Source organism: Leopardus geoffroyi, chromosome D3 (assembly GCF_018350155.1).
Source record: "Leopardus geoffroyi isolate Oge1 chromosome D3, O.geoffroyi_Oge1_pat1.0, whole genome shotgun sequence".
NCBI lineage: Eukaryota > Metazoa > Chordata > Mammalia > Carnivora > Felidae > Leopardus > Leopardus geoffroyi.
In genome coordinates, this window is record NC_059339.1 from 16,807,460 (window position 1) to 16,832,961 (window position 25,502).

General features: G+C 42.0%; 1 protein-coding gene across 4 annotated transcripts in view; it reads left to right on the forward strand.

Annotated features, from left to right (window-relative positions):
- RNF10 (ring finger protein 10) overlaps positions 1 to 25,502 on the forward strand; it is a 35,657-nt gene that overhangs the window by 3,377 nt on the left and 6,778 nt on the right. For 2 of the 4 annotated variants that reach the window (XM_045458187.1, XM_045458189.1), the window contains exons 2-13: positions 7,878 to 8,074; positions 13,271 to 13,470; positions 14,412 to 14,502; positions 16,011 to 16,195; positions 16,275 to 16,411; positions 19,464 to 19,624; positions 21,118 to 21,243; positions 21,500 to 21,761; positions 21,975 to 22,108; positions 23,067 to 23,184; positions 23,411 to 23,512; positions 25,305 to 25,460. In XM_045458187.1, the coding sequence (XP_045314143.1) occupies positions 7,878 to 8,074; positions 13,271 to 13,470; positions 14,412 to 14,502; positions 16,011 to 16,195; positions 16,275 to 16,411; positions 19,464 to 19,624; positions 21,118 to 21,243; positions 21,500 to 21,761; positions 21,975 to 22,108; positions 23,067 to 23,184; positions 23,411 to 23,512; positions 25,305 to 25,460 (1,869 nt within the window). The remainder of the gene's footprint in view (positions 1 to 7,877; positions 8,075 to 13,270; positions 13,471 to 14,411; positions 14,503 to 16,010; positions 16,196 to 16,274; positions 16,412 to 19,463; positions 19,625 to 21,117; positions 21,244 to 21,499; positions 21,762 to 21,974; positions 22,109 to 23,066; positions 23,185 to 23,410; positions 23,513 to 25,304; positions 25,461 to 25,502) is intronic. The other 2 variants (XM_045458188.1, XM_045458190.1) reach the window with 1 other exon arrangement.

Genomic DNA, 25,502 nt, shown 5'->3' on the forward strand with positions numbered 1-25,502 from the left:
TGCCTTGAAGAATGCTTCTGGGCTGTAAATGGACCTGGAGGTTTTGATGGCTTTGAAAATTGAGGTGACTTGAATCCTTTAATAAAAACCACTTAGAGAAGTTGCAAGAATTTCCGGGCCTGTTGGCTGGAGTCCTTGGTTTATATGGCTTTGTTGGGAGTCTGGTGGGTGCTCTTTGACAGGAATGATTTAGATTTATTAATAATAGGCTTCCAAATAATAATGGCAGCTTTGTGCCAACCACTGTGGTAGGCATTTTACGGTTTTTTCTTAATCTTCATGACCCGATGAGGCACCCTAGAGATAAGCCCGATTTCACAGACAAGAAAACCCAGGCTTTAAAGGGGTTAGAGTGATTGGTTCAAGTGAATTCCTTTTTTTTTTTTTTTAACTTTTTTTTTTTTTTTTTTTAAGGTTTATTTATTTTCGAGACAGAGAGAGAGAGCATGAACGGGGGAGGGTCAGAGAGAGAGGAAGACACAGAATCTGAAACGGGCCCCAGGCTCTGAGCTGTCAGCACAGAGCCCAACGCGGGGCTCGAACTCACGGACCGTGAGATCATGACCTGAGCCGAAGTCGGACGCTTAACCGACCAAGCCACCCAGGCGCCCCGTTCAAGTGAATTCTTAAGAAGTCCTAGGCAATATTTATAAGTTACCCTTTGTATAAATTAACTTAGCAGACAGGTAACTTGGCACGTGTCATTCTTGATACCACTTCCTTCTTCCTTTCACTCAGAATTACTAATTTCAGCTGAATTCAATTTGTTGTCAGTTGTTTCTATAGTAAGGCCGTATGTTGCCCCTCCAGAGGTGCTTGTCAACCACTCTGAATGATGGGTAAGCAACTTGCACGTGATTACAGCATGAATCAGCAGCAGAAACTTCCTGGTTGGTATTCTGACCTAGGTTGTGCCACCTGTTAGAACTAGAGCTAGAAATGTTGATGATGCTAAATTATTGAAGTGGAAAATTTATGGTCTTTAATTTGGTAATGGAGGGAAGACATTGAGATATATTTACTGTTATTTCATAGAGACCTTTCTGTTAGGGAAATGTGGAAGAACTGAGACACTGGAGTAAGTTTTCAAGTCTCTTGTTGACTCTGGGATCCTGAGTTCTGGATTTGAGCCATTTAACTAGTGGTCTTGTCCATTTTGGAATGTATCTTGACAGTAGTTCTTGGGCAGTTGTTCTCAGCTCTGGCTGTGCATTAGAATCTCCTGAGGAACCTTTTTTTTTTTTTTTTTTTTTTAAGTAGGCTCCACTCCCAGTGTAGAGCCCAATGCCAGGCTTGAACTCATGACCCTGAGATCAAGACCTGAGCTGAGATGGAGTCAGATGCTTAACTGACTGAGCCACCTAAGTGCCCCTCCTGAGGATCTTTTTTAAAAATGGAGATGTATGGAGCTCTTCCTTAAGGATTCTTTCTGATTCTTTCGATCTGAGTTGGGTTCTTGGGCCCTGGCATCCATAGTTTTAAAAGTCTCTGCCAGTGATTTTTTTTTTGTGCAGCCAGGATTAAGAACCACCACTTGGAAACTAAAACTTGAAACCGAGAATGTTTCTCCTAGGAACTTGACTTTTTTGTCTGCTTTTTAAAATCTGAAGCAGATCATCTTATTGCTATCTCCTTTTAGAGAAAGGAGGACAGATTCCACCCCCATGTTATTCACATGTGTATGCTGGCAAGTTATCTACAAGCCATCCCCAAAACAGTACTCTGAATTTTATCTCTCGGTCACAGGCCTGTCTGTACTTTCAATCTTTAGTTGCCTGTTGCCTGGGTCTAGAGATAAGAGCCAGCCTCTCACTTTAAATTCTGTAACTTCATACCATTAGGCAAGTGGAAGACAAGATGAGGGAGTTGATTTAAAAAAAAATTTGGGGGGGGCACCTGGGTGGCTCAGTCGGTTGAGCGTCTGACTTCGGCTCAGGTCATGATCTCACGGTCTGTGGGTTCAAGCCCCGTTTTCGGGCTCTGTGCTGACAGCTCAGAGCCTGGAGCTTCCTTCGGATTCTGTGCCTCCCTCTCTCTCTGCCCCTCCCCCCGCTCATGCTCTGTTCTCCTTCAAAAATAAATAAACGTTAAAAATTTAAAAAAAAATTTTTTTTTGTATTTAAAACAAAAAAAAATTTTTTTAATGTTTATATATTTTTGAGAGACAGAGACAGAGCATGAGCAGGGGAGAGGCAGAAGGAGAAGGAGACACAGAATCCGAAGCAGGCTCCAGGCTCTGAGCTGTCAGCACAGAGCCTGACATGGGACTCGAACCCACAGAATGTGAGATCATGACTTGAGCCGAAGTCAGACGCCCAACCGACTGAGCCACCCAGGTGCCCCGAAGGGGTTGATTTTAATAACTAAAATTGTAGATCCATATGTGGTCGGTTGTTGTAATCTGTTTTAGAAATGGGTAGTTCACTGTCCATCAGAGAGCATTTCTGTAAGCATGATGAAACTGTTTCCTTGTGTGTGTGGTAATAAATGAAGAAATGAAAACTACACCTGCTGAGGGCCAGCTTACTTTCTTGAGCCGTTGAAGTGTAGAATCTGGCTCTACCTAAATCTGTGGAATCTATTAGGTGCTTGTCTTGAAAGTATTAGAGTCAAATGCAGTATCATCTGAAACAGTCTTAGGTAATGAGGTTTGGGGAAAATGTGTTCTCCATTTATGCCTGTTTTCATAAAGCCTCCTCATTTGTTCTCATGGTAAAGTTAGCTTGGACTCTATCCATCTGAATTTTCGGTTTATTTGAAATCTTATTATCAACTAACTCCATAGGTAAGAAAAAATTTCTAAGAGATCTGAAGCTTCACTTTCTGTTACCAGAGATGCTGTGTTTGACAATAGCTGTTGCTAACTGGATTAGTAGGTAAAAGTATAGTTCTTAAATTCTAGTTTCAGATTAAACTCTGGTCACTTTCCCTAACTGGGATTTAAAGGTAACTGGGAGGAATAAACCTAGCTTTGCAGTGTTTCTCTGACCATCTGTTCTCTGTTTGCATTGCTGCCATCTCACGTGACTTATTAGCTCGCCTCCTGGATTGTGGTTTGGTCAGGTTTGGAGAGGATGGCATACCTCTCATTTATCCCATGGTGGTGACAAATCATGGTGAAGTGGTTGCTTTCAAAATTTGGACTTTGATTTGTTAGCTCACGTTTTCCTTTTCTTTGAGGATACACACCACCTTGGATTTATTTAGCTTCCTATAAAATAAGCTAGTCATCTTACCTAAAAATAATTTTTTCTAGGCACTTAATAGTTAAAAAAAAATTTTTTTTTTACATTTATTTATTTTTGAGAAACAGAGTGAGACAAAGTGTGAGCAGGAGAGGGGCAGAGAGAGACAGAATCCGAAGCAGGCTCCAGGCTCTGAGCAAGCTGGTCAGCCCAGAGCTTGATGCGGGGCTCTAACCCATGAACTGTGAGATCATGACCTGAGCCGAGGTTGGACACTCAACTTACTGAGCCACCCAGGCGCCCTGGCATTTAATACTTTTTAAAATTACCCAGACAGTAAGTGTACACAACTTTTTGTATACTTAAAAGTCAGAATCTTAGAGGGTGAGGCCCGAGCATAGGAATCCCTTAAAAGCTCATTTGAGGTATTCAAACTGGCAGGATTGAGAACCACTCGATTAGGTAAAAATGAAGCTCCATTTCCCACAGTTAATTAATGGTCATTAACAGACTGCTGTGTTGCCTTTCCAGACATGTTTCTATGAGTTTTGTTTATATATGTGTGTTTTATAAATTTTATTGAGAATAACAGTTGTACTAACACGCTTTGTGATGGTCAGTGCTTGTTGAAAGATATCTGATATAAAGAAAGCTTAATAAATGACCTTTTTTACATATCTGGGGGGACATTATGGACCTTTTTGTGACGTAGTAACAGATGTGATATCTAGTGTTTCATAAAATTCAGGGGCGCCTGGGTGGCGCAGTCGGTTAAGCGTCCGACTTCAGCCAGGTCACGATCTCGCAGTCCTTGAGTTCGAGCCCCGCGTCAGGCTCTGGGCTGATGGCTCAGAGCCTGGAGCCTGTTTCCGATTCTGTGTCTCCCTTTCTCTCTGCCCCTCCCCCGTTCATGCTCTGTCTCTCTCTGTCCCAAAAATAAAAAATAAAAACGTTGAAAAAAAAAAAAATTAAAAAAAAAAATTTATTTCCAGGTCACCTGGGTGGCTCAGTCAGTTGAGTGTCAAGACTTCAGCTCAGGTCATGATCTCAGGTTCATGAGTTTGAGCCCTGCATCAGGCTCTCTGCTGTCAACGTGGAACCTGCTTGGGATTCTCTGTCCTCCCCTCTCTCTGCTCTCCGGCTTGCCTGCTCTCTCTCAAAAACAAATATTAAAAAAGAAAAAAAAAAATTAAAAAATATTTTCATTAGGTTATGAAACCTAATAATGGAAATGTTAAAAAGTTTTAAAAACAATCCTCACATAGAAGTTTTTTTTGTTTTTTTTTTAGTAGGCTCCACACCCAACATGGGACTGAAACTCATGACCCTGAGAACAGGACTCGCATGCTGTACTGACTGAGCCAGCCAGGTGCCCCTAAAAAAATTTTTTTTAATTAAGTTTTTAATTTTAATTCCGTATAGTTAACATACAGTGTTACAGTAGTTTCAGGTGTACAATATAGTGATTCAACAATTCTTTACATTACTTAGTGCTCATCATGATAAATGTACTCTTTAATCCTTCAGTTCTTTCACCCATCTCCTCACCCACCTCCCCTCTGGTAGCTGTGAGTTTGTTCTTTATAGCTAAGAGTCTGTTTCTTGGTTTGTCTCTCTCTTTATTTTTCTGTGAGTTATATATTTTTATTATTTATGTGTGTATTTTTTTATTTATTTTTTAAATTGTTTTTAGTGTTTATTTTTGAGAGAGAGACAGAGAGACAGCACAAGCAGGAGAGGGGCAGAAGGAGAGGGAGACACAGAATCCGAAGAAGGCTTCAGGCTCTGAGCTGTCAGCACAGAGCCCGATGTGGGGCTCGAACTCACAGAATGTGAGATCATGACCTGAGCCGAAGTCGGATGCCCAACCGACTGAGCCACCCAGGCACCCTGAGTTATATATTTTTAACATGCAGGATTAAGCTATATTTGGGTGGGGAAACTTTGTAGTTTCTGAGGCTCATGGTAGAATCCTCTTGGCTTTGTAAACTATCACCCTTTTAAAGTAAGCTTAATCAGTTTCTTCATTAAAAGTCCCCCAACTTTCATTCTAAGTTTCTGCTTAAAGCCATTAAATTAGTATGCAGACTTGATTTGGTCAAATTTCCATATTGAAATAAAACAACATGGAGTGAATAGACAAATCTAAAACAGGATGGAAATCTTTTTTAAATAAATTTTATTCTGAGGAAAAAAAAAAAAGACAACATGGAATGGGCAAAAGGACAAGAAAGATAAAGTAGTTTTTTTTGTCCAAAGACTAATTTGGGGACCTTTAGTTATTTAGGTGTATATGGTTCTCAGATAGGTTTCATTTTACCATTTTTTTTTTTTTTTTTTTTTTAAGCCAGTAAACTTTGGCACATGTTAGATGTGTCTGGTCAGGAATCTTTGTTCAACTTGGGACAAAATAATCTATGTAGTTCAGCACCTGAATAGAAAAAATGGGGCAAAGAATACAAACAAGTGCTCTTTACACAAAATACAAATGGTTAGCAGACTGGTGCTCATCAGAGAAAGTCAAATTTAAAACAAATAATTTTGACCCTTCAGTTTAATAAAGTGTATTCAACTCTATTTTGTCAACATTGCAGTGACCTAGATGTTCTCTGTTACAGTGTTGTTAGAATATAAATGAATAGGTATAATGGTTCTAGAAAGAAACTTGAGGATGTATAAAAGGTAATGCTGCTGATCATACTTAACCTGCTGATTTCACAATGAGAATTTGACATAATCATACAGGTGTCTGTATAAAGAGGCTAACTAGCAAAAAACTAGAAACCACCTAAATGTACAGCAGTGATTGGTTATGTTATACTGTAAGTATATGATAGACAGTGCAGCCATTAATCATGCTTTTGAAGACTAGAGGTAGAAATGTGTGAAAATGCTCATGGAGTAATAGAAGACAGTATATCCTGTGTGTCTGTCATTTTGTGGGAGACGTGGCAAGTATACAAAAATAGAGAGTAAGAGGAAATTATGCACTGTTTATAAGTTGGTATTCTATGCCTAGTGGCAAATTTATTCTTCCAAATTTAATTTTTTTTTTTTAACGTTTATTTTTGAGACAGAGACAGAGCATGAACGGGGGAGGGTCAGAGAGAGGGAGACACAGAATCTGAAACAGGCTCCAGGCTCTGAGCTGTCAGCACAGAGCCCGACGTGGGGCTCGAACTCACGGACTGCGAGATCATGACCTGAGCCGAAGTCGGCCGCTTAACCAACTGAGCCACCCAGGTGCCCCTATTCTTCCAAATTTCAAAATCAAACATACGTTCTTACAACTGGAGGAAAAAAAGCAAGAAAAATTTTTTAAAAGGACATAATTTATGCTGATCTAATATGCTCGTAGAGCTCAACTTCTTTTGTCAATTTAATGGCTTCTCAGTTTGACCTCTAGAACATATGTAAATACTGCTTTGCTGTTATGCCTCTTGAATATATCTGCTAAGGCCTAGGCGTTGCACTATAGAATCTAGCTGTGTTATAGTAATTCAAGGAGAATAAGGAGAATTTTTTTTTTTTAATTTAAGTTTATTTAGTTTTTTGAGGGAGTCAGAGACAGCGTCAGCAGGGGAGGGGGAGAGAGAGAATCCCAAGCAGGCTCCATACTGTCAGCACAGAGCCCAGTGTGGGGCTTGAATTCATGAAATCAAGAGATTGTTACCTGAGCTGAAACCGAGAGTCGGCACTTAACTGAGCCACCCATGCGCCCGGAGAGTAATATCTTCTATCCTACTTTCAGATGAAATATTTTCCCCTAATACAGATTGGCTGTTCTTTTTTAAAAAATTTTTTTTTTTTTTTTTTAATTTTTTTTTCAACATTTATTTGTTTTTTTGGGACAGAGAGAGACAGAGCATGAACGGGGGAGGGGCAGAGAGAGAGGGAGACACAGAATCGGAAACAGGCTCCAGGCTCTGAGCCATCAGCCCAGAGCCCGACGCGGGGCTCGAACTCCCGGACCGCGAGATCGTGACCTGGCTGAAGTCGGACGCTTAACTGGCTGCGCCACCCAGGCGCCCCTTTTTAAAAAATTTTAAGTAGGCTCAACACCCAAGTAGGGCTCGAAATCATGACCCCCAGATCAAGAGTTGCATGCTGTACAGACAGAGCTAGCCAGGTGCCCCAGGCTGTTCCCTTTTCTATCACTTCATCTAAATGGACTTTTATAAGAGCAGTGGTTAAGTTGCGCAAAAAAGAGAGATACTGTGAACTATTTGGGTGGTTTGACCTGCATTTGTATCCCTCCTGAAGGAGGGACTGTTTAGGCTTCATCATTTAAAAAACAAAAGTAAGGGGCACCTGGTTGCCTCAGTAAGTTAAGCAGCCAGTTTCCGCTCAGGTCATGATCTCGCGGTTTGTGGGTTCGAGCCCCACGTTGGGCTTGATGTGTAGCTTGAACTTAGGATCCCGACATCAAGAGTCACATGCTCTTCTGACTGAGCCACCCAGGATCCCCTATGTTTCCTTCCTTCCTTCCTTCCTTCCTTCCTTCCTTCCTTCCTTCGGGGGAGAGGGAATCCCAAGCAGGCTCCACCCTGCTAGCACAGAGCCCTATGTGGAGCTTGATTTCACAAATTGTGAAATCATGACCTGAGCTGAGTCGGGTGCTCAACTGACTGAGCCACCCAGGCACTCCTATGGGTCATTTCTTAACTAATTCTTTACATTTTTTGCTTTCAGATGGAAAGAACTCAAGTGGATCCAAGCGTTTTAATCGCAAACGTGAACCTTCCTATCCCAAAAATGAAAATTTTAGCAACCAGTCCCGTCGCTCCAATTCACAGAAAAGCAAAACTTTTAACAAGATGCCTCCACAGAGGGGCGGCGGCAGCAGCAAAGTCTTTAGCTCTTCTTTCAATGGTGGAAGACGCGATGAGGTATGGAATTTAGGAATGTCCTTCATAGAACACAAGAAGCATGAACTCTGATTCCCCTGCCTCCCAGTTTATCAGTAGTTGGGGAGGAGGGGAGAAAGAGGTGAAAGAGTAAATAACCAAAGCAGTCTTGAGTAGTTGAGGATTAACTAGGTTTGGAACTTTGCCTCCTTTCTTCTCTTGAAAGTTGTGAAAATTTCTTTGGAGGAAGAAGACATCATCATCATGGGTTGTGAGAAATTATAGCAAGATACTATAAATGTACCCTAGATACTATAGATGGTACCTTTTATTATCATTCTTGAATTAGAGGTGCCTCTTGAATATTTAAGTAATACAATGACTTTAAATAATGACATTAGCTCTGTAGTATCTATAGCAAACTGTAAGATGCTATATACTTAGTCCTAGGTACTCTGATTTTAGGAGTTTCTTAGATATCCTTTTGGAAGTACATAAAGACTTCTGTACAAAGGAGTTCACTGTTGGCATTGTTTGTAGTTGCAGAATCTAGGAAACGACCTAAATTAACAAGGCATTGGTTAAATGAATTATCCTCCTGTTTGAATGTTCTGTACTATGTAACTATTACAAAATAAAGCAGATGTACTCATGGAAGAATTCATTCACCAAAAATTTTGTCCTCTCCTACTGTGCATCAAATACCACATGGGAGTTTGGCATACAATACTGAGTAGAACATTGTAACTTATATTTTAGTTTACGGAGAAAATAGACCATTACACAGTTGACCCTTGAACAATACAGGTTTGAACTGCATTGGGCCACTTATGTGGACTTTTTTTTCTTAATATAAATACAGTGTCATAAATGTGTTTTTTTTTTAAATTTTCTTAAATAACATTTTCTTTTCTCCAGCTTTATTGTAAAAATATACTTTGTAATATATATAACATAAAATATGTGTTAACTGTTATTGGTGAGGCTTCCAGTCAACAGGTTATTAGCAGTTAAGTGTTTTGGGGAGTCAAAAGTTATACATGTATTTTCAGTTGCGCCAGGGGATCAATGCTGCTAATGCCTGTATTGTTCAGGTGTCGATTGTATAATAAATCCAAAGGTAAGTGCTTATTGAATTAACAAAAAGTAGATTGAGAGAATTAAAGGGATAGAGAGTAACAAAGAGTACAGTTTTGGAGGGTGACGAAGGAAGGCTACTTACTCTGAGGAAGTGAATTCTGAGTAGAGTTCTGAACGAAGCAAGGGAGCACACCATACAGTTTTGAGGAGGATGTCTTGGCGAGAAGGAATAACAAGTGCACAAGTGCAAGGAACCAGAGGTGGTAACACTTTTGGTTTGTTTGAGGTCAAACATGTAGGCTACCATGAGTGGAGGAGTAGAGAATGAAGCCAAAGAACAGACAAGAAGGGTCAGATTGTGTTGGGCCTTGCGGGATTTTGGATTTTGTTGAGAGAGATGGGAAGCTATTGGGGGTTTAAGAAGGGAAGTTCTGTAATCTGAGTTGGGAGTTTTAAAGGAGAGAGTGGAACCAGGAGGCTAGTTAGGAGGCTGTTAAGATATTTCTGGTGAGAGTGATGGAAGCTTTGAAACAGTGATAGTGGTGAGATGCATACACATTGGGGTGATGTTTGAAGATAGAGCCAACAGGATTGTTTAATATGTTAGTTGTGGGGTCTGAGCAGAGAAATGAATGACTTTGAAAAAAAATGTTTTCAGTGGGAGCTCAGTTCAGGTACTGTATGCTGAAGTGGGGAAGATTTCAAGAGAAGTAGAAAGTTTGGGGGTGGTGGTGGGGGAAGGAGAGTTGAGATAAAGAACTTCATTTTGGAAATATGCTATTTGTGTGGAGATGCCTGCTGGATCTCTAAGTAGAGATAGACAGTTAATGGAGTCTGGAGTTCAAGGAGGAGACCCAGGCTAGAGAGCCATCTGCAGCTATGGAACTAAGTAAGTGCTGCAGAAAGGGAATAGATTCAAGGACTGAGGTCCGAGTCAGGATCATGAGGCACCAGCAAAAAGGGAGGAAGAGAACTGAAAGCCATTTGGAGAAAGTGGTCAGTTTTGCCCTCTACTGATAGGCTGCAGAAGATTAAGACTGAAAGTGGACTAGTAGATTTGATCATGTGAATATAGGCTGTTGGCTTTGAGCTGCTTTGGTGGAGTGGTGAGGACAAAAACTGGATAGGATAGCTTCAGAGAATGGAAGGATGGGAGGAAGAAACATCAAGTTCAGACAGTACTTTTTAGGGGCTTTGCTCTAAAGGGGAGTGGAGAGGTGATGCAGTAGCTTGAGGGAATGTGAAGTCGAGGATTTTTTTTTTTTTTTTTTTTAGACAGAATGGGAGTGGGTTAGGACAGAGTGATAGGGAGACACAGAATCTGAGGCAGGCCACAGGCTCTGAGCTGTCAGCACAGAGCCTGACACGGGGCTCGAACTCATAAGCCGCAAGATCATGACCTGAGCTGAAGTCGGAAGCCCAACCAAGTGAGCCACCCAGGCGCCCCTGAAGTCGAGAGATTTTAAAGTTAAAGAGATTCATATCTCTGCTAATGGGATTGTCTTGTTAGGGGGCAGACATGCAGAGGAAAGGGCGAGAATTACTGTAACAGTGTCCTTGAGTCCTTGAGGAGTTGTGATCCTACTGTACAAGTGGAGGAGTTGGCTTAAATAGGAGCTTTGCCAGTTCATCCTCAGTAACCAGAAGAAGGCAGAGTACTGGTAGGAGGACATACGAATTCTCTTCTGATTGTTCTTATTGTCTCTGAAATATGGAAGGTGAGCTGAGAGAGGAGCCTTGAAAGCCTTGCAGAATGGCATTGTCTGGGTGACTGGGAGTTAAGTGGGTACAGAAAGGTAACAGGGTTGTGGTAGGGCTGCTTCAGTGAGACTGGTCAGTGTGGTATGGTTGTGTTCTTGTGTGTAACTGTCTGGTGCTGGTGTGGAAATACATAGAGAGTCAGATTAATTAGGGGAAGGTTCTGCTAGGTGAGTACAGATGACAGAGAGAAAGAAAGGGGTTGTGGACCATAGGCTTTAGGTCAAGTAAGGAAAGAAAATGGAAGAGATGGGTTGGATCACTGGTTTGGAGATCCCAGTAGGGGTAAAGAATTGTTGGAATCAGGACTGAAGGGAACAATCTGAAAGGAGGGAGTTGCTGCTTGAATGTTGGGTGCTCAAAATTATGATGGTGGGAGATGTGTGGTTGTTACCCTTATGGTCTAGATTAGCAGTGCTGTCCAGTAGAAATGCAGGCCACATATATAATTTAAAATTTTCTAGGGGCGCCTGGGTGGCTCAGTTGGTTAAGCAGCTGACTTCGGCTCAGGTCATGATCTTGTGGTCCGTGAGTTCGAGCCCCGCATCGGGCTCCGTGCTCGCAACTTGGAGCCTGGAGCCTGTGTCGGATTCTCTGTCTCCCTCTCTCTCTCTGCCCCTTCCCCATTCGCACTCTGTCTCTCTCTTTCAGGAGTGAATAAATGTTTAAAAAAAAAAAAAAAAAAAAAAATTTTTTTTCTAGTTGCCACATTCAAAAAGGAAAATGGTGAAATTAATTTTAATGTTTTTACCCAATATAGCTAAAATGGTATTTCATGATGTGGCATTGGCCACATTTGGCTAGTAGTGGTTGCTGTAAAGGATGGCACAGCTCCAGATGGTATGTCTATGGGGATTGGATTCCTGAAGTAGAGGACAAGCTAATTGGAGGGGGGGGGGGGGTCAAGGAAATGAGAGGTCAGTGTTGGAAGGATAATCAGGAGTTGTGATGGGCAGTATCAGAGTGGTAGTGGCAGCTAGGATAATAGTGGGACAATAGAAGGTTGAGGATGTGGAGGATTTTGTTGAGTGAGCACAAGCTCTTATCTAATTTGGGGGCATTGGGAGTGGAAGACTGATGAGAGGACAGCAGTCCCATGGAGATGATTTTCCAGGGGATAAGAGGCAAGGGATGACCTGGAAGTGGTGAGCTTCCTGTGGTGCGTTACATGAACAGTGTGTGGGGGGGTTGTCTCCCAGGATCTATTGTTGAAATGAAAGGAAATTGTTTAATTGTATGTTTTGCCACTGTATTTAATCATAAGGGTCATATGCTGTGGTCTATATGCATAGGGTATCGCAAGTCATATTTGTTGTCTCTGGGATGGAATGTATCTTTCACCATATCCCTTTTTGTACTCTTTAGCTTCTTTATGATGTCTGTGCGGGTGCTGCTTACTAATTTCTAAATATGACTAAGCAGCAAAAGCCTTAAATTTGTATTTCCTTTGACCCAGTAATTCCTACTATACATTCAAAAGAAACAATGATAGGTGACCAAATATTTGTGCACAAAGATCTATCCCAAAATGTGTTTATCATAACATTATTTTATTACAGTGGACAAGCTACTAACAGTCTGTGTCTGACACAAGGGCATTATAGTATACCTATATGACGTAATGGTATATAGCCATTTAAAGTGACTATGTGTTAATATGACTCACATGGCAAAGTGCTTATGACATTAAATTATAAATTGGGATTAGAAAATGCACTAGCTGACTTATAAGTACTTTCCACTTCAATTTGGAAATGTTAAAAAGCCCCAACGTGATTTTTTCCATCTTTATGTGCAGTGGTATTTCTCCTCTGCTGATTGGGTTTATTTCTGGACACAGAGGTAGTCTGCCTACATGTTCTAATTCTGTCAGTTTTAATTAACAATGAATAGCAGTGTGTGTCTTAGACGGGAGGTCTCTGGCAGGATTCTGAAGCCCGTGGCAGTTAGCAGCTGCTTGCAAGCCGCCTCCAGAGTATAGTTCCACAGACTTGTTTTTGCCAGAAACAAACCAGAGAACAAGTAGCTAACAAGAGTGAAGGTCTAGGAGTCCTATGGGATTGTCAAAAAATTAATCCAGTAAGTAAATCATTGTGCTTCCCAGTAGCTAGACGACTTCATGTTGGGTTTAGTCATTTAATAAATAGTTAATTGCCATTTAGCGGGGCAGGCTAAACAGTTTAAGTAATTATATGTTAAAGGCTCTTGTCCCTCTTTCTGTTCCCATCCAGATCTTAGGTAGACTTTTGTATTCCCCTTTCCTAGGAAGATTGTTTACTTTAAGCTGTGTTTCGTTTAGTTAATATTTTAAACCATGTAGAAGGAGGGCTGTGCTGGTTTCTGCTATCAATCAGTGTCATTCTATTCTGAAATACTCTGATTCATTCTTATTCTCTCTAGGTAGCAGAGGCTCAACGGGCAGAGTTTAGCCCTGCCCAGTTCTCTGGTCCGAAGAAGATCAATCTGAACCACTTGTTGAATTTCACTTTTGAACCCCGTGGCCAGGCGGGTCACTTTGAAGGCAGTGGACATGGCAGCTGGGGAAAGAGGAACAAATGGGGGCATAAGCCTTTTAACAAGGAACTCTTTTTACAGGCCAAGTGAGTATGTCTACTCTTGGGAGGAAAGTGCAGTTGAGCCTCTGGGTGGTTCTTGGTGCTGAGAAGAAGCTTCTTTTAAACTGCTATGGGAGAGAGGCAGAAAGGGAGTTGATCTGGTTCTTTTCCTCCTCTTTTTGAGGGGCAGTGCAGGTGTCGAAAACCAGCTTTTCAAGTGGATGTTCTTGGTGCTTAAGAGAATATAATGCTTAAATAAATACATTGATTAATGCTAAAATTAAATAATGCTTTAATGTCATAATGAGGTAGTAAAAGTATTTGTTTTGGAATTGGACCCACATTTGAATTTATTTTGACCTTCAATCTTGGGTAATTTATTTAGCCAAGGTGAGATTCATCTTCTCCCTATAAAGGAGGAGGATTACTTAAAGGAGAATTGGATGATGGGTTGGAGTGTTTGTCATGGCATACGCTTGCTCAAATACTGATTCCCTTTTATTTCCTTTTGTGTGTCATTAGTTACAATGTAAGATTTGACCTTGGATCTAGACTGAAGTAATTGGTTAGTACTTTATATAAATTGGTAATCAAATGACTGAGCGAGAACAGTCTTTCTTGCTTCCTTGAAGACTAGCTGTGTGCCATGGTTTCTCAGAGGGAGGGAGGAAATCTGCCTTCCTGCTGATTGATAGAGCCGCAGTCTGGGTTAATTTTAGCTCAGGGGAGGCCTGCAGGGCCTTGGCTAGGCTTGGAAGCAGAAGAAACAGAGTTCATGGATTTAGACTCCTACTTGGCAAGTCTTTGGATTCCCTCCAGAGCTGGGGCTCAGAACTGAGGCTGAAGTCCTAGTTCAGTGCTTCACAAACCATGGCTGCTAATGGCCTGTATTTGATTTCTAAGTGAAGGAGTAATGAGTTTCTGCTGAGGGCTTGTTGGTGGCTTCTGAGAGTCTGCCTTTTCCCTGTCCTCTTCCCTGTTTCCAGCTGCCAATTTGTGGTGTCTGAAGACCAAGACTACACAGTTCATTTTGCTGATCCTGATACCTTAGTCAACTGGGACTTTGTGGAACAAGTGGTGAGTAGCTCAGCTAAGCTTATAAACTGTTAGTGGGAGAGAGAACTAAGGAAAGGAACCATGGTGACACAGCAGCTGTTGGCTGGTATCACTGTTGATACCTTTTTTCTGCATGACCTCACTGTAGAGATAAGTCCCCCAGAGATGAGTCCTGGTTTCTCCTGGAGTTCATTTTGTGCTAATTGGCACTAGCCTGCAGGATTGGGGAGTTGGAGGGCTCTCATCAAAGGTTCTGTCTCATCAAAACAGTTCTATCTACGACCTCCTTTCTCCTGGGAAGAAATAACCAGAGAAATACATGAGGCACTCTGGTTACCTTCCTGACCTAGGGTGGGCTCATTGCATGAACATGGCTTCATCGGTAGCCATTTGTAGTAATCAATATCAAATTAGGCCTCAGTCTTGTGGCAGGTGAGGGAGCCACCAGGTACACTACTGTCTAAGCCACTGCTGCATTTTGTTTTCTGTTGAAGTAATGAGTTCTGGGTATTCCTTTGCTGCTCTTAGGTTATAGGGATGTAAATTTTTTTTTTTTTTTTTTTTTTTTTTTTTGAGAACACAAGTGAGCCTGAGTGGGGGTGGGGCAGAGGGAGAGAGAGAATCCTAAGCAGGCTCCATGCCTGGCATGAAGCCTGAAGGGAGCTTGATCATGTCAGTGGGCCTGACATGGAGCTCGATCCCACGACTGTGAGACCGTGACCTGAGCATAAATCAAGAGTTGGATGTTTGACTGAGCCACCCAGGCACCCCATACAATACTTTTCAAAGTGCTAGGTCTCCAAGCCTGGCTACTCATTAACTATGAAAATTGATAAAAACATCAGGGAATGACAAGGCCTATGAAACCTAAGTTCTATATTTATTGGTTAAAAAAAAAAAAGAGATGCATATAAAGTGTAGGTTTGATAGACTTCTCTATTGGAGATTATTGGTACATTACTTTTCGACCTTTTATAAGCCTTCGTGTACGTGTACGTATAAAGTTTCTTTTTATAGGGGCGCCTGGGTGGCGCAGTCGGTTAAGCGTCCGACTTCAGCCAGGTCATGATCTCGCGGTCCGTGAGTTCGAGCCCCGCGTCAGGCTCTGGGCTGATGGCTCGGAGCCTGGAGCCTGTTTCCGATTCTGTGTCTCCCCCTCTCTCTGCTCCTCCCCCGTTCATGCTCTGTCTCTCTCTGTCCCAAAAATAAATAAATGTTGAAAAAAAAAAAAAAAGTTTAATTAAAAAAAAAAAAAAAGTTTCTTTTTATAAATGGGATTATATATTGATTTCTGTTCCTTTTTCCTTTGTGGAACCTCTAAAGTACTTGTTATGTAGTTATTAAACCATTATTGTGATTTCCTTAACGATTTACTTAACGTGTTATTATATACTTGCATTTTGAACAATGCTGTGAAGATGTGTTGAGTAGAGATGTTCAGGGATGGGGGTGGGAGAGGAGAGGCTTTAACTTTGACAATCCCATGTCACTTTGAAAGCAGTGTAACTCGTGGTGCCCTTTTGTTGCAGCGCATTTGTAGCCATGAAGTGCCATCTTGCCCAATATGCCTATATCCACCTACTGCAGCCAAGATAACCCGTTGTGGACACATCTTCTGCTGGGCATGCATTCTGCACTACCTTTCACTGAGTGAGAAGACCTGGAGTAAATGTCCCATCTGTTACAGTTCTGTGCATAAGAAGGATCTCAAGAGGTGAGAAGGAGACATTTACTAGGTTAGACCCCAGTCTGCTAACTTCTTGCTCTTTTACATCTAAATGTCCATGTTACAGTGTTGTTGCCACCGAGTCACGTCAGTATGTTGTTGGTGACACTATTACAATGCAGCTGATGAAGAGGGAGAAAGGGGTGTTGTTGGCCTTGCCCAAATCCAAATGGATGAATGTAGACCATCCTATTCATCTAGGAGGTGAGTTCTGTTAATTTAGGGGGTAATAATCTTGGGTACATCTTTTAAGGCTATCAAATATATCTACTATCAAAATTTGAGCCTTTGGGCAAGCCATTTCTATCATTTGCAGGTCAGTTTTAGGATTCTAGTAGGTTAGAGGGGAGTTTACAGAGAGTGGTTTAACTCTTGGTTTCAGGTGTGGTTTAGTTATGTATTTTTTAATTTTTAATTTTGTTGAAATGGTGCCTGGCATTGTGCCCAGCCTTGAGGATTCCACAGTCAGCCAGACTGGCCACTTGTTGTCAAGGAACTCAGTAGTCTAGTAGAAGACACACAGAGAGGGAGGGAGAGACTCCCAAGTCTGCTGTGTGCTGTCAGCACAGAGTGCGATGCTGGGCTCAATCTCAAACCATGAGATCATGACCTGAGCCGAAGTCAAGAGTCAGACACTTAACTGGCTGAGCCATCTAGGCGCCCCTAAACTTTAAAAAATCTAAAACTCTTAAGAGAACATATAGGATAGTATCTCTGTAAATCCTCAGATAGGCATGGGTTTTTGAACCAGGCTGAAACCGTAGATCCTAGAAAAGAAAAGACAGATACACTTGATTTTATAAGAATGAAATCTGACAAGATTCCTTAAAGTCAGTAGGTGATTAACTAGGGGAAGATTTACACATTTAAGACTAAAGATTAATGTCTGGAATATACAGGTGTTCTATAAGTTAGATTAACAGTCCAGTAGAAGAATGGGCTAAGCATATGAAAGTATTTCCCAGAAAAGGATACTAGAATAACTTCCCAAGAATTAGGTTTAACTTTGCTAAGAGTTATGCAAATCAAAATCCCTATCAGATTGTCACACACACACAAAAAAAAGACATTAGAAGCACCAGGTTTTTGGCAGGGGTAGGAAAATGAATACTGTATACAGGGTGGCAATGTAAGTCAATACAGCTTTTGGTGGGGCGCAATTTGGTAGTATTTAAAATATGCACAACCTTTGGTCCAGCTTTTGTACTTAGTATAAAGAAATTATATGCACCAAGGAATACGTATAAGGAATTTTTGTTACAATGTAATAGAAGCTGTCAATAAGCTAAATAAACGTTCCATAAGGAACTCACTCAGTGTTTGTTATGCTGTGGAACTCAATACAGAAGGTAAAAATAGGATCTCTGTATTAACATATAAAAAAATTTTTTTTTTAACATTTATTTTTGAAAGAGCACGAATGGGGGAGGGGCAGAGAGAGAGAGAGAGGGAAACACAGAATCCGAAGCAGGCTCCAGGCTCTGAGATGTCCGCACAGGGTCTGACACGGGGCTTGAACCCAAGGAACCGTGAGATCATGACCTGAGCCGAAATCGGACACTCAACCAACTGAGCCACCCAGGAACCCCTCTGTATTAATGTTTTGAAAGAATTTAATACAGGTTGGATGAAAAACACAGAACAACTTAAAGTTTATCATTTATGGAAAAACCTTTGTTTTCTTAAGTGATTATGGATTTATAAATGTATAGAAAAAGATTTGGCAAATACGTATCACAATTTGTAAATGGTTATCTCTGGGCAGATACTAGGATTGGAGGGTGGGAAAACAGGGCATTTCAAGAGTTTCCCAAAAGTTAACATTGTCCTAAAGTTTTTAAAAAGTACAGAAAATATGGGGGAGGGAAGTAAAGGAAACAGATCATCCATGGTCCTTTTACTCAGAGATATCCCAAAGTTGTAGATTATTTTTCTACTCATGTATATTTTTGCAAGATTGGGATTAAATTTTCTAGTTTTTGGTGTCTGCTTTATATTCATGTAATGTAGGTATTTCTACATGTCACTAAATGTCATCTCACAAAACCATTTTTATTTAAAAATTTTTAAAGCTTATTTTTTTTATCTTTAAATTTTTTTTATTAAAAAGTTTTTTTTAGTTTATTTATTTTTGAGAGAGAGCACAAGTTGGGGAGGGGCAGAGAGAGAGGGAAACACAGAATCTGAAGCAGGCTCCAGGCTCTGAGCTGTCAGCACAGAGCCTGAGCACAGAGCCTGACGTGGGGCTCAAACCCAAGAATTGTGAGATCGTGATCTGAGCCAAAGTCGAACGCTTAACCAACTGGGCCACCCAGGTGCCCCATTAAATAAACTTTTTTTTTTCTTTTTAACATTCATTTTTGAGAGAGACAGAGTGTGAGTTGGGGAGGGACAGAGAGAGGGAGACACAGAATCCGAAGCAGGCTTCAGGCTCAGAGCCGTCAGAACAGAGCCTGATGTGGGGCTTAAACCCACGAACCACGAGATCATGACCTGAGCTGACGTCAGATGCCTAACAGACTGAGCCAGCCAGGCACCCCTGTTTTGTTTTGTTTTTTTGTTTTGTTTTATTTCAAATATCTCTACACCCATCATTGGGCTCGAACTCACAACCCCGAGATCAAGCGTCGCATGCTCTTCCAACTGAGTCAGCCACGTGCCCCAGAAAACCATTTAAAAAAATTTTTTTTTCAACGTTTTTTATTTATTTTTGGGACAGAGAGAGACAGAGCATGAACGGGGGAGGGGCAGAGAGAGAGGGAGACACGGAATCGGAAACAGGCTCCAGGCTCTGAGCCATCAGCCCAGAGCCTGACGCGGGGCTCAAACTCACGGACCGCGAGATCGTGACCTGGCTGAAGTCGGACGCTTAACCGACTGCACCATCCAGGCGCCCCCAGAAAACCATTTTTAATGTCTGCAGAATTCTCTTTAATGAATATGCCATCATGTCATTAACCGTTTCTTTATTATTGGACTTAACTGGTTGATGTAGCATTTTTTGGTATTATAGACGATAGGGTAATCAATAGTTTGGCTAAAACATTTTTCCTGCGTGTTTGGTTTTCTTGGATTCCTTGTGTTATGGGGTCAGAGTTATAAACCTTTTATTTAAGGTCATTGCTAAATTATTTTTAGAAAATTAGCCTGATTACTCCATCTTCACTTTGGGGGATAAAAGCTGTGTAAATTCCTGTGTAGCCACAAGGTCGCAAAGCTTTGTTGCATTTTTGTGATCTTGCTGGCTTTCTTGTAGATGAACAGCACAGCCAGTACTCCAAGTTGCTGCTGGCCTCTAAGGAGCAGGTGCTGCACCGGGTAGTTCAGGAAGAGAAAATAGCTTTGGAGCAGCAGCTGGCAGAGGAGAAGCACACTCCCGAGTCCTGCTTTATTGAGGCAGCTATCCAGGAACTCAAGGTAGGATGACAGGACAGGATGGTGGGGATAAGTTATCTTGGTCCTGAATTTAAGATAACGCATAGTTAATGGCTAAAATAGCCAGTTTGCTCTGGCCGTTGGTGATGCGAGGGAATGGTTGACCTAGTGGTTTTTAAAGCACTCTCTGCAGCTGAAAGGAACAAATTAAAATCATCTTATAACTAGTTGAGTCACTGGAGTCTCTTAGTCTTAGGTTAGCTATGTTCTTAGTTAAGCAAAGTAGGTTTTTTTCCTAAGGAAACACTTGGATTTATTTTTAGAGATGTTTTATTTGAGGCGCATTTTGAGGAGAGTGTTATGGCCTATCCAGCAGGCCCTAGTAATACCTGCTGAGGATTTTGAAGCAGGAAAAATTACCCAAATAGAGAATTTCCTGTGCTGTGTATCCTTACCAGGCATCAGAATCAGGGCGTTGGCCTCCACCCTGAGATGTGAATTCAGTCAAATATGGGCTCCATAGGCTTAATAATTTGTGTTATAATGAGTTCCAGACTGATTCTTTTTTTTTTTTTTTTTTTAATTTTTTTTTTTTTTTTCAACGTTTATTTATTTTTGGGACAGAGAGAGACAGAGCATGAACGGGGGAGGGGCAGAGAGAGAGGGAGACACAGAATCGGAAACAGGCTCCAGGCTCTGAGCCATCAGCCCAGAGCCCGACGCGGGGCTCGAACTCCCGGACCGCGAGATCGTGACCTGGCTGAAGTCGGACGCTTAACCGACTGCGCCACCCAGGCGCCCCAGACTGATTCTAATGTTCATCCTCAGACCATATTTTGAGAATCACTGATCTGTGTTAGAACAGTGAAAGCCCTTGTATCTTGAGTAATTGGCATGTGACAGGTCCTGTGTTAAGGTACTGTACTTACATTTATGTCACATGAGCTGCATATCCCGGTGTGAACTATCCCCTTTCACGGATGAGGAAATGGAGTCATGGGTTAGGTAATTTGCTTGAGGACATATAACTAATATGAGATGAAGCTAGTATTTGAATTCCTGTCTTTCTGACTTCTGAGTCTTCCTTTAGTAGGTCCTGTGTATTTTGTTTTTAATTAAATGCAGAGCATTCGTTCAAGTGCATTTCAGAGAAGACAAGCTGTATAGAAGTAGAGCTGTCCAGGTTGAGATGGCAGTTGGCCAAATCCCTGCTTCCCGCACTGGGGCTCTTTCTTTAAGAGTAGCTTGTAAAAACTAGAGGACTAGTTCTGTGTTCTTCGATTTTTTGTTCAGGAAACTTTTGTGTAGTATTGTCACTGTCAGATTGTAAGTAGAATACCATCCCATTTGGGTGTCAGGTGCTTTTTGCTCCCTGTTTCCTTGAAGGATTGAGGATTTTAAGTACTTTTCCTATTGGGTCTTGTTGCCTTTTAACTTTTGCTCCTGTTGAGAAAGGCCATTGTAAGCCCTTGCCCTACAAACTAAGTGTGTTTCTAGAAACTTAGCTTTCTCTGGTCTTCTCTCTGGTGGTTTAGACTCGGGAAGAGGCTCTGTCAGGATTGGCTGAAAGCAGAGGGGAGGTCCTTAGTGTTGTGCCTGCTCTGGAACAACTGGTGCTGATGGCTCCCTTGGCGAAGGAGTCCGTTTTTCAACCCAGGAAGGTGAGTGTGACCACGTTACAGACTAAATGGCTGCTGTTCCTCAAGGCTGCTGTTGAGTTGGTAGGTGACATTGTGAAATCTCCTCTTCATGGGAGAGGAGGGGGGACTATGAGTATTTCCCGTGTGCTTATTAGTTCTTTACCTAGGGATGTTAAATCCATGAATGTGACAGCTAAGAAAACCTTCCAGAGAACTTGGTTCATGTGTCTACCTTTGCCACATGTACTTTCTGTTGACCTAGAATTTGTCCCAACAGGGTGTGTTAGACTATCTGTCTGCTTTTGATGAAGAGACCACCGAAGTTTGTTCTCTGGGTTCTCCTCGTCCTCTTGCTCTTCCTCTGGTAGAGGAAGAGGAAGCAGTGTCTGAACCGGAGCCTGAAGCTTGTGATGACTCAGAGTTAGCAGATGACAGTCTTGGAGAGGGGACCATTTGTACTGAGTCCAGCCAGCAGGAACCCATCACCAAGCCAGGCTTCACACACCTGAGTGGCTCTCCTTGTTACTACTTTTACCAAGGTGAGGGTTCCTGAGAGGAGGGGTGGGTTGCCATAGAGATGTTTCAGCAAGGTGGCCTGGCCTCTTAGCAGGAGGAGGTATTGCTGCTAGATGTGGGTGCTTGGGTCTGTTTTGCCTTTGGCCTCGGGGAGGGAGAGGCAGGCCTAGCTGTACGGGGGGCCCTGTCTTGAGGACTGGCCACGACTGTTGTGTGAGAGAGCCGCTTGTCTTCAGCGGAGGACGGGCAGCACATGTTCCTGCACCCTGTGAATGTGCGCTGCCTTGTGAGGGAGTACGGCAGCCTGGAGCAGAGCCCGGAGAAGATCTCGGCAGTAGTGGTGGAGATCGCCGGCTACTCCATGTCTGAGGTAAGGTCCTGCCTGTCCCTGTGGCACGGTTCTGGAGGGTCATCAACCTGATCTCTTTGATATGGGCCTGAGCAGCCCATGCTCACAGTTCTTCAAAGAGCTTAGCTTTTGTATTTAAGTCTATTTTTGTCACTGATTTTGTGCCTGCAAAGATTTTAGAGGTTAAATGGGGCTCTCTTACCATGTCGGGGTTCTGTTAGTCACCCCTTGCTCTCTGTTTTTAGGTTCATTTATTGTGGTTTGGGAACATAGATGTCTCCCACTTTCATTCAAGATGAGTTTGTTTTTCTCTTTTTCCTTATGGCTTGGGAGAAATGTCCAAGGAATCGAAGAGTTATTGGAGGCTCTGTACTAGGTTATACAAGATTGAAACACATTTTCAGCCTAATAGATACCATCAATTATTATCTGATAATTTATATATGCGAGGTTTTGCCCTTTGAGAGTTATCCCTATATTGATCACAAATTTGTTACGCTGTAAACTTTCCATCAAACATGCAGAAAGAGAATGGAAAAGAAAATTAAACTGAAATTGATGGGCTTTTTTTTTTCGTACTGTTTCAGGCCAAGCTTTATTCAGTAGGGAAATCTGCTTTTTCCACCTTCCCAGTTATTAATTGTCAGTGGATCTCAGGTTTTTTGCCAACAAATACTCTTTATCTTCCCCTGTTCTCTCTCCTTAGTTGTGGGCTCCAGAAAATCAGAAACAGCTGATCAGCTTTAAATCATTTATTACCAGGCTTGATTTATTCATGTGCAGCACAAACCTAAAAACTGCTTTTGGTTGATCATTTACCTTATTGAATGTCAATTGACGGTTTCTGTTTGGCTTTGCAAAATGATGATACCTTGAGCACTACTCTTTGAGCCCAAAGAGTTAGCTGTCTGGGATGGGAACCTCTGTCCTCACAGTTCGGCTTGGTGTTAGTTGAGTTTTGGTCCCTTTTCCACGGTAGGATGTTCGGCAGCGTCATAGATACCTCTCTCACCTGCCGCTCACCTGTGAGTTCAGCATCTGTGAACTGGCTCTGCAGCCTCCTGTGGTCTCTAAGGAAACTCTGGAGATATTCTCAGGTAAGAATGCACCCACTCTGCTTCTCTTCATAGTGAAGCTCAGGGTTTCTTCTGATTGGAAACCCAGTATGGGAGGAATTTAGGAGCTCTGTCATGAGTCTCCATACCATACTCCATTCATCCAGTCCAGCTGTCTCCTTTTGTGGCCTTAGTGACTAGTCACCTGGGAGGAGTTAATGGCCAGGCTGTCCTTGGTCTGCCTGCTCACTGTCTGACCATCCCACAGATGACATTGAGAAGAGGAAGCGTCAGCGCCAGAAGAAGGCTCGGGAGGAACGCCGCCGGGAGCGCAGGATTGAGATGGAGGAGAACAAGAAACAGGGCAAGTGTAAGTTCAGGAACTCTATTAGACTAGTACAGCTGTGCATCCTCATGGAGATACTCAGTGCTTGGGCCCAGGAGCCAAACTATTTGGTTCACATCTCAGTTCTGCCACTTGTTTTTTGTTGTTGTTTTTTTTTTTAGCTCTCAAATGTGAATCATGAGAGTACTTCGTTCATAGACTTGAGAATTAAGTGAATTAATGGGGGTCAAAGTTCATAGCTTTTAATAAGGAATGAGATTAAATTTATCCTTGGTATAGTAGGCGAGAAAATCTGTTCTGGGGAAGGCAATTGGAGATCTGCTGAATTTAGGAGATAATTGTCTCCTGTGTGTTCTGAATGGAACATTGATCCCACCGTTGACTCTATTAAAGGAGACCTCTGTATACCGCAAGTCTGCCAAGAGAGTAAGATATAGTAGAAACCTTGACAAACTAGGAAATCTATGCAGGAGGTTAGATTTAAGAGCTCTTTCATGTAAGTACAGAGTCTTTTGATCTGCTTCTTCAACATAAGCTTCATTGAATCCAGGAGATTAGTGTGACATGAGAGTGTACTTACTTATCCTCCAGAAAACAAAGAATCGAGTCCTCAGCCAGGTAAAGGACTTCACTGTGTTGACTACATGTTTATGGTGGTAAACATAAATTTTACTTCTCCAACTGGGATAAGTGTATAGCTGGGGTCCCAATGCTATGTAGCTATTTGGCACATTTCCTAAATAATTGAAAAAAACTGATGTTTCAGGTACAGGGGCTTTTTTAATTTTACCTTCTTTATTATAGAAACACCCAAAGACAAGTACATAGAGTAATATAATTAACCATCGTGTATAATATTTGGCTTCAGTTAAGAACAGAGCAAAGATTTTTTTATTTTTACTTATTTTTTAAGATTTTATTTTAAATGTTTTTTTTTGAGAGAGAGAGGGATGGAGAGAACACGTGCATGAGTGGGGGAGGGGCAGAAAGAGAGGGAGACAAAGATTCCGAAGCAGGCTGACAGTGCAGAGCTTGACGTGGGACTCGAACCCACGAACCGTGAGATCATGACCTGAGCTGAAGTCAGATGCTTAACTGACTGAGCCACCCAGGCGTGCCTAAGATTTTATTTTTAAGTGATCTCTACACCCAGTGTGGGGCTTGAACTTAACCCTGAGATTAAGAGTTGCATGCTCTACCAACTGAGCCAGCCAGGTGCCCTCAAAAAGGGTTTTATTTAAAAAAATTTTTTTTTTTCAATGTTTATTTATTTTTTTTGGGACAGAGAGAGACAGAGCATGAACGGGGGAGGGGCAGAGAGAGAGGGAGACACAGAATCGGAAACAGGCTCCAGGCTCTGAGCCATCAGCCCAGAGCCTGACGCGGGGCTCGAACTCACGGACCGCGAGATCGTGACCTGGCTGAAGTCAGACGCTTAACCGACTGCGCCACCCAGGCGCCCCAATAAGGGTTTTATTTTAAAACAAAAATATAGGGGCTCCTGGGTGGCTCATTTGGTTAAGTGTCAGACTTCAGCTCAGGTCATGATCTCACAGTTTGTGAGTTTAAGCCCCACATCGGGCTTTCTCTCTGCCCCTCCCGTGCTTACGCGTGTGTGTGCACGCTTTCTTTCTCAAAGTAAACATTTAAAAAAATCAACAAAAATATAAAGTGACAATTACTATAAATTTGGGTTTTAAAGCGTGTTTACATACCTTAGAGCCTTGGGGGATTCGTATTGACTATCCACAACTGTTGGAAAATATTTGAGGAATATTCTAAATGGCCCTACTGTACTCTTCTTTTTTCTTTGTAGATCCAGAAGTCCATATTCCCCTAGAGAATCTACAGCAGTTTCCTGCCTTCAATTCCTATACCTGCACCTCTGATTCTGCTTTGGGTCCCACCAGCACCGAGGGCCATGGTGCCCTCTCCCTGTCTCCTCTTAGCAGAAGTCCAGGTTCCCAAGCAGGTAAATGAGTTGGGATTTAAAGAATGAAGTTGCCCACCAGCC